Here is a 9,069-nt window from a genome sequence, read left to right as displayed (position 1 = left end):
CACTCACACACACACACACAATCACACACACACAATCACACACACACACATTTTTGCATGTTCTTCATTAGATATTAAGTAAATGAGCAGTCCAAAAAAGAGAACGATAATATTTTGTGTAACAGAAATTAAATTCGGATTTACCCAAATATATGTGCAGTATATAACTAATCAGTCCATTCGGTAAAAATCAGCCTCAGATCAGATCCAGGGTTATTATAGTAAACTAAAAAAAGAAGAAAAAAAGAAATAATATATATGTCTCATATCTCATTAATATATTTATAAAAACATAAATGTATTTTTAAAATATAAAAACTAATAGCAAAAACACAACAAAAATTACACTGAAAAATTAGAATGAAAATAAAAAATACAAACTAATTCAAAATATTAATAAAACTATAATAGCATCTCAATGATACTAAAATAACACTGCTTAGATCTCACATCACATCAAATTTGTCACATAAAATAATTGTAAAACATTTTTTTATTATATATATATATATATATATATATATTTCCCTAAAGAAAATTTTAAAAATCCTTTCATGAAGCTTAGTGAATTCCTAATTGGTTTACTACAGTCCCAATGGACTATCAAATTCACCTTTATAATCTACTCTAATTAAAGGTCGCTCATTTTCAAAAGAAATGATGAAGTAAATTCAGTGTAGACAATGCAGTCTGAGCTGAAAAAGGCCTGACATCCACATCTTGTGCTTTAGGTAATGGACAACACAGACATCCACTGTGTGCCCAACACCTTGATGATCGTGGGTCTGGCTTCAATGGGCATCAACTACTTTGCCAGTCGAATCTGCCAGGATGCCCTGGATCCCGGCCGTTTCCCACGATGGAAGACCTACCTGAAGCCCTTTTTTGGATGCTCGGTCTTCTTCAGCACCCTCATGCTGCTTTCAGTCATCCTGAGTTACGCCATGAAGGGCAGCCTGGAGTCCTCGCTGAAGATCGGGCTGAAGAACGGCATCCGCTTCTACAAGGACACCGATACCCCCGGCCGCTGCTTCCAGAAGCAGACCATCGATCGCCTTCAGATGGAGTTCCAGTGCTGCGGGAACAGCAACTACAAGGACTGGTTCGAGGTGCAGTGGATCAGCAACCGTTACCTGGACTTCAGCTCGAAGGAAGTCAAGGAGTGAGTCACTGAGAAAGCGTTAGAGCGATACAAGAGTTCACCCACATATGAAAACCGTGTCGCCATTTACACACCTTCACCAAAACAACATCATTCGAAGAATGCTTCTTCTGTTTTGTTTCCAAGAATCTTCTTTTATTTTCCACAGGATGAAGGCTCACACTTCACATAGTCAGTTAAGTTTGAGGATTAAGGGATCTAGAATACGGTCATGCAGAGTAAGGCATTAATATGTGCTTTGTAAGTACTAATAAACAGCCAATGTGCTATAGTTATATGCGTGCTGATATAGTGAGAACTGGATCTTGAACTAAAGTGTTACCAAATAAAGAAATGCACACAGGTTTAGAACACCACAATGGTGAGAGAATAAAGCAATAAGCCCCAAGAAGCCAGTGAATTATAACAGCTGAGGGGCGTTGTTAGGCACGAGCTGTTATAAATTGCCGAGCAACACACAAACGTAAACAAAGGTGTGTGTTACTTTGTAGCGTCATTTACAACAGCTTCGAACGCGGCTCAGCCAATCAGAATCAAGCACCGGAACTCTCCGCTTTATCTTAATCTTTTTAATCTTCATTTTTTGGTGAATTGTCCCTTTAGCATCCGTATTACTCTGTTTAGGACACTTGAGGAGAACTTGAGACTTCATCCATCCACTATAAATCACCCCGAGACCAAAATGGCTCAGAAATGTGAAGTTAGTTCTGAGAAGTCTCTAGCATCATTCATTTTCAGATGCCACATGATTTGATGTTTTGTTTCGAATTAAGTGTCGTAAATCTCCACTATGAGTGGTTGGATATTTGAGTGACGGCGCAGTTTCTTAACAGAAAGTTCTATTATAATTCTTTACAAAATCATGTCATATGCCTAAAAGAGGCTGATATTGCCTGTTTTGTAATACCAATGCTATGGATGTTTGTAAATGATTGGAACAACACACCCTTGTGAAAAAGAAGTGCGCTTAATTCTAGTGAATGTGCACTTGTAGTGTACTTCAAATCTGAAAAGTATATTTTTTAAAAACTGTACTTGCAGGAGATATAATATTAATGAAATAAAAGGCCACTTAAGTGTACTTAAAGAGAGTCTACTTTCTTAAGTACACTATTAAAAACCACTTTGCTGTAATGTCAAGTTAGTACACTTATTTTGATGTGTTGATTAGCATACTGAAGCACATGTAAATACTTGATTATAGTTTTAAAGTTAATTATTTTAAAGGCACTAAATTGCAACTTCATCGTAATTTAAATACACTACATATACGTTTCAGTCAAAATGTCATTAAAGTATATTTGAGTTTTCCAGTGTTATTTGTCACTCATGTATTTGAAATTTTGAAATTATAATTATGAAATTGCATTTAAAGATGTGCTGCTTAAGTGGGTGAGAAATACACTCTGAAATTCAACTAATTGCATTTAGCATAAATGCAAACTATAATGCATTTTCATTTAATTGCAAATAACATGCAGTTAAGCATCCAAAAACATTACATTCACTTTGGACTTAAGCAAATTCTTTTAAAGTATATTATTTCTGCGATAAGTACTCTTTTTAAAAGTATGCTGAAGTGTACTTCTTTTTCACAAGGTTTTGATGGCACTGTATTTCCGCTTGAAGTGTGGACAAGCAAACTGTTTGATGCTGGAAATCATTGATTACAAATATTATTATAATTATGATAAATTATTCTTAAAATTCATATTTTCTCGAGAAGTACTTAACTAATGCACCTTATTGTAAAGTGTTACCCATACTGTAAATGCATTGCTCATGTTTAGTTCATGTTACAGATTTAGCGTAATTTATCGCATTGCATTAACTACAGTGACTGAAATGCATTTTTGCTAAATGAATCATTTCAGAAGATTGCAAAAAAGACTAAAACGCTAATGAATTGCAATGCATACAGCAAATGACACATTTTTGATTAATATATAATAGCAGATTAAACCCGTAATATAGGAAATAAACCCCCAAATTCTGGTATTTTTCCACATGCATGTATATTTACATTTACATATATGCACTTAGCAGACACTTTCATCCAAAGTGAGCAATTAGTCAAGGAGCCAGCAACATTCGCAGGTTTATTAGACTAGATTAACCAGCCATTTTTAACCCATTCCTCACACCGAACACCTCTCGTCTACAGTGCTCAGTGTTGGCCAGTGTGCGCCTCCTGCAGACGTCTATGGAGGCCGTGGCTGGACAGGAGAATGTGGAGATCGACACCGAGGGCTACTTGCATCGTAATTTAAATACACTACATATACGTTTCAGTCAAAATGTCATTAAAGTATATTTGAGTTTTCCAGTGTTATTTGTCACTCATGTATTTGAAATTTTGAAATTATAATTATGAAATTGCATTTAAAGATGTGCTGCTTAAGTGGGTGAGAAATACACTCTGAAATTCAACTAATTGCATTTAGCATAAATGCAAACTATAATGCATTTTCATTTAATTGCAAATAACATGCAGTTAAGCATCCAAAAACATTACATTCACTTTGGACTTAAGCAAATTCTTTTAAAGTATATTATTTCTGCGATAAGTACTCTTTTTAAAAGTATGCTGAAGTGTACTTCTTTTTCACAAGGTTTTGATGGCACTGTATTTCCGCTTGAAGTGTGGACAAGCAAACTGTTTGATGCTGGAAATCATTGATTACAAATATTATTATAATTATGATAAATTATTCTTAAAATTCATATTTTCTCGAATTCATATTTTCTCATCCAGTGTTACTTGCGTGTTGTAAACATAAATACTTAACTGTCATTAAGTCATTTTTTGTTCTGCATTCAGCATGGTATTAAATGCATTGTAAGAGTTAAAAGACGGTGTAGATGATGCTCAACGCTCTGCTATGAAACACTGTACTGCACTCTCAGAACCGTCAGAAATCTGTCGAGTCTAATAAAATCTGACATTTTGAACTGCTTTGTCGTGTAGTGATATTTTGTGGAAACAGATGCACACTGTATATCCCCCCGCTTCGGCCTTATCATCAATTCTTTTGAACTTCTGCACATTCACACAATAGCATCCAGGTGTATTTATTTATGCACACAGTAAGGTAGACATGCACACGGTCTCTTACACACATAAATAGATAATGAAGGATGATGACTGATGGCAGCATGTAGAGTGAAAGCCCAGTGTCTGTGTCCTTTATCCTGTAACCTGTCCTAATCTGTTAATAATACGCTAACTGCTGCACAAGCACTCACACACTTACCGCATCCAAAGCATGTTAATACATGAGGGAAGATGAATATCCATATGCATGTGTACATGTCAAGTGCTCATCTACAGATTGTCAAGCACTTTATATATATATATATATATATATATACACTTGTATACAATACGAAACACACCCATATGTGGCAACATGCCTTTGCTATAAGTCAACTCACCTTTATTTATATAGAGCTTTTAACAACACAGATTGTGTCAAAGCAACTGTACAGCATTAATTAGGAAAATAGTGTGTCAATAATGTTAAAATGATAATAGTAAACACTCAATGTTCAGTTAAAGGCAGTTCATCATTGAATTCAGTGATGTCAGCCTCCAGCTCAGTTTAAATAGTATCTGTGCAATCAAGCCCACGATATCGCTGGAAATTACGCTAACTGCTGCACAAGCACTCACACACTTACCGCATCCAAAGCATGTTAATACAGGAGGGAAGATGAATATCATATCATGCATGTGTACATGTCAAGTGCTCATCTACAGATTGTCAAGCACTTTATATATATATATATATATATATATACACACTTGTATACAATACGAAACACACCCATATGTGGCAACATGCCTTTGCTATAAGTCAACTCACCTTTATTTACATAGAGCTTTTAACAACACAGATTGTGTCAAAGCAACTGTACAGCATTAATTAGGAAAATAGTGTGTCAATAATGTTAAAATGATAATAGTAAACACTCAATGTTCAGTTAAAGGCAGGCTATCATTGAATTCAGTGATGTCATCATCCAGCTCAGCTCAGTTTAAATAGTATCTGTGCAATCAAGCCCACGATATCGCTGGATATTAAGCATCCCCAACCAAGCAAGCCAGAAGAACCAGAACTCCATCGGTGGCAGAATGGAGAAAACACCTTGGGAGAAACCCGACTCAGTCAGGCACCAAACCAGCAGTTCAGTTCCAGGCTGCAGCAAAGTCAGATTGTGCAGAGGACTCATCTGGCTCCCGTGGTCTGTCTCAATAACAAGCACACTTCATTGTTTAAATAGTATCTGTGCAATCAAGCCCACGATATCGCTGGAAATTAAGCATCCCCAACTAAGCAAGCCAGAGGCACCAAAACTCTTATCGGTGACGGAATGGAGAAAACACCTTGGGAGAAACCCGACTCAGTCGGGCACCAAACCAGCAGTTCAGTTCCAGGCTGCAGCAAAGTCAGATTGTGCAGAGGACTCATCTGGCTCCCGTGGTCTGTCTCAATAACAAGCACACTTCATTGATACTTTAATGATAACAGCTCACAACAGAGCTTACACACAACCTAGCAATTACACACATGCAACTTGAGATCCAAACAGTGTGTGTGAGACATAAAAGCTGTGGTTACTGGGAGGGGCTGTTCTTCAGCACTGGAGTTGCACCAGCTTTTCTCTCTTTCGCCACCTACACACACACCCAACCACACGTCTGATGTGCTCCGGAGCCGAGTCCAGCAGCGGCGCTTCGGCTCGCTGTCCGAAATCAGAATCAGTTTAGCGAATCGATTCGTTCGAACGGTTCAAACGAGTGAATCGACTCGTTCTAATGAAACAGCACCTCGCTTTTTGTTTCTAACCTCACCTCACACATTTGAACGTAACACTCATACTCAGTCTACACCTCAAATTTGCACATAACATACCTGTACATCCAAAACTGTCTTTTGTAATATACCTGCACATACAATTGTCAATTTATATATTTTTATTCCTTATTTACTTGTTCTATTTTTTATCTTTATTATGAGTTTTTTGTTCTGTCGCTGTCATTCTGTTACACTGTGGAGCTTCTGTCACCAAAACGAATTCCTCGTCTGTGTAAACACACCTGGCAATAAAGCTGATTCTGAGTCACAATTCGAGCGCTTCGCTCGAAAGAACCGATTCAAAGCGACGATTGGTTCGCGATTCGAACAGCACTACTTCGGGCTTCCGTAGCCGAATGGTCCTTACTACACTTTCTTCCAGGCGTTTGTCGTTCAGTTCATTTGCTTTCCCAAACACACGCATGTTTTAAGGCGAGCCGGGCGTGACTACACCCGGAAGGAAGGAGCAAAGCCGTAACACACGCCCGTTCAGCTGTACCGAATCCGCTGCTAGGGACATCGTGAAGTGTCATGGATGATAGCTAGCACGGACGCTAGAGTTTCGCTGTAGAGCAGAAGTCCTCGGACCGACCAAAGCTCGCGATGTCCGGCGAAAGCAGCGGCGAGGACTCGGACCGACACCTCGAGCGCACCGTCAAACACCAGATCACCAGCGGTATGCGCGGTCCGCTACTGATCACAGACTACAGTAGCGCGCTCCGTTACATTGTAACCAGGCTACACTAGCAGCCAAACGCGTTTGAACAGTGCGGTTTTTAATGGTTTTTATTTTTAAGAACTCTCTTTTCTGCTCACCAAGCCTGCATTTATTTGCTCCAAAATATGTGAAATATTTTTACTATTTAAATAACTGTTTTCTATGTGAATGCGTGTTGAGCTGTAATTTATTTCTGTGATTAAAGCAGTATTTTCAGAAATCAGTCTAATATGCTGATTTGCCGCTCGAGAAAGAAACCTGAAAAAATGTACTCAACTGTTTTAAATATTGATAATAATCAGAAATGTTTCTCGAGCGGCAAATCAGCATATTAGACTGACTTCTGAAAATACTGCTTTAATCACAGAAATAAATTACAGCTCAACACGCATTCACACAGAAAACAGTTATTTAAATAGTAAAAATATTTCACATATTTTGGAGCAAATAAATGCAGGCTTGGTGAGCAGAAAAGAGAGATCTTTAAAAATAAAAAACATAAAAACGTTTGTCTGGTAGTGTCCTCCTTGATTACTTCTGCGCTAACTCGTTTATCACACTGATTTAAACAGGGTTATCTTGTAACATATTGATACACAATTTCGTAAAGGAACTGTTTTGTGAGTTCAGTGGAAAGCTAACAATTAATTAAATCATAAAAATGTCAAATTAAAATAAATCATTTTAAAATAACAATCAAAATGCCATGTTTCCAATAATAATAGTAATAATAATTATCCATCTTTTCGAATATCTCCAGTGTTGTACGATTGACGTTTGTTGCCTGATTTCATTCTTTCCTATCTCGGTTTTATTGTAAAAGCAGGAAAAACAGTGCTGCCTAGTATTAGTTTCTGGTATCGCCCAGATGTCATTGCATCTGCATGAACTGTATAGCACATCATATGCGTGTGATAGAAGCATTAATGTGTGTGTGTTTGTGTGTTCTCAGCAAACCTGACGGGATACACTGAGAAAGTCGGCATGGAGAACTTCGAGCTTCTGAAAGTGCTGGGCACTGGAGGTGTGTAACTCATAATACACGTCTGTTCCAGTTTAATAAGCATATGCACCTGTAACGAAGCGGCTCATCGGCTGATCTCTGGGCTGTTGAATACTGTTGAATATCTGCATCTCTGCTTTGCTCTTTGCCAGCTTACGGGAAAGTGTTCCTGGTCAGAAAAATCAGCGGACATGATAAAGGCAAACTCTATGCCATGAAGGTTTGTGCCGTTTTTATCACACGTGACTTGCTGCTTGCCCCTCAGTTAGTAAACAACACAAATGCTGAGTTGTGTGCTTAATGGTTCTTTTGTTAATGGGCATTCTTTTGAAAGATAAGAAGGTGTATTTAAATCATTCACGCATGTATCATAGCATTAAATACTCAATTAGAATACATTGGACATAGTTTATGTCAGCTCAACAGATTTTGATTGAATCACTATATTTTGAGTTGTGTTCTTTGCAGGGTTATGATTGTTTATTAAATCTGAAACCATAAAAACATTTTCATTTCTTGAAATTAAATAATCATTAACTGAAATAAAATAAAATGTTAATAAATGTAAACTTATTTTATTTCGGCACGTGGCCAAGACAGTATTTCTTATTTTGGTTACATTTTTTAAAATAGCTTAATTTAATTTAAATTTTTACATGTATTTATCAAGACCGGATATGACAATATGACATTTTCGTTGCGTTTAAGTTGAAGTAGGGCTGGGTGATATGGCCAAATAATCATATCTCTGTGTTTTTTGGCTGAATTGCGATATACGAAATATTTAGAATTATTTTCTTTTTTTTCTATTTGAATTTAAAAAAAAAAAATATATATATATGTTTTTTAGTTTTTACATCCTGCCTAATGTTGTCTAATGAAACGATGTTTATATTAAAGGCAGTGAAAACAAATATAGTGAATGTAACCGTGTAGGCTGTGTTATGTATTATAAAAGCACATTATATTCTAACACTGTAACATTAAGTTGAAGTACTAAAATAAATAAAACGAAATAAGATAAAACCTACAACTAAAACGTAAATACAATTATATAGACACATTTCAAAAAATAATAAAAACGACAACAAAATTACTAAAACTTTAACAAAAATAAAAATGAAACGAAATCTAAAGATATATAAAAAATAACTATAATAGTTTATATGGGTCAAAGACTAAAAAGGGTTTAAGCATAAAAACAACAAGTGTAATACTGCTTTAAATTGTTGTTGTTTTTCCCAAAAAAATGTAAAAAGTTTTCTGTTTAATTTAATTGCAATTTTGTTTTAGTTTTTTCCGAGCAAAAAATAAACATCATACATTT

The 9,069-nt window shown here is 36.3% G+C and overlaps 2 protein-coding genes across 2 annotated transcripts in view; both read left to right on the top strand.

The window, feature by feature from the left end:
• The window catches only part of LOC107571518 (peripherin-2-like), a 2,963-nt gene extending 1,371 nt beyond the window's left edge, over positions 1-1,592 (top strand). The window contains exon 2 of the mRNA XM_016257837.1: positions 732-1,592. Coding sequence (XP_016113323.1) covers positions 732-1,166 — 435 coding nt within the window. The 3' untranslated portion in view covers positions 1,167-1,592. The remainder of the gene's footprint in view (positions 1-731) is intronic.
• Positions 1,593-6,294: 4,702 nt separating this feature from the next.
• The window catches only part of LOC107571514 (ribosomal protein S6 kinase alpha-4-like), a 30,731-nt gene continuing 27,956 nt past the window's right edge, over positions 6,295-9,069 (top strand). The window contains exons 1-3 of the mRNA XM_016257832.1: positions 6,295-6,697; positions 7,692-7,763; positions 7,895-7,962. Coding sequence (XP_016113318.1) covers positions 6,625-6,697; positions 7,692-7,763; positions 7,895-7,962 — 213 coding nt within the window. The 5' untranslated portion in view covers positions 6,295-6,624. The remainder of the gene's footprint in view (positions 6,698-7,691; positions 7,764-7,894; positions 7,963-9,069) is intronic.

The sequence above is a fragment of the Sinocyclocheilus grahami genome, unplaced genomic scaffold (assembly GCF_001515645.1).
Source record: "Sinocyclocheilus grahami isolate Dianchi unplaced genomic scaffold, SAMN03320097.WGS_v1.1 scaffold1606.1, whole genome shotgun sequence".
NCBI classification, from domain to species: domain Eukaryota; kingdom Metazoa; phylum Chordata; class Actinopteri; order Cypriniformes; family Cyprinidae; genus Sinocyclocheilus; species Sinocyclocheilus grahami.
Note: the sequence above shows the minus strand (reverse complement) of the source record. Positions and strands in the feature narration are given on the sequence as shown.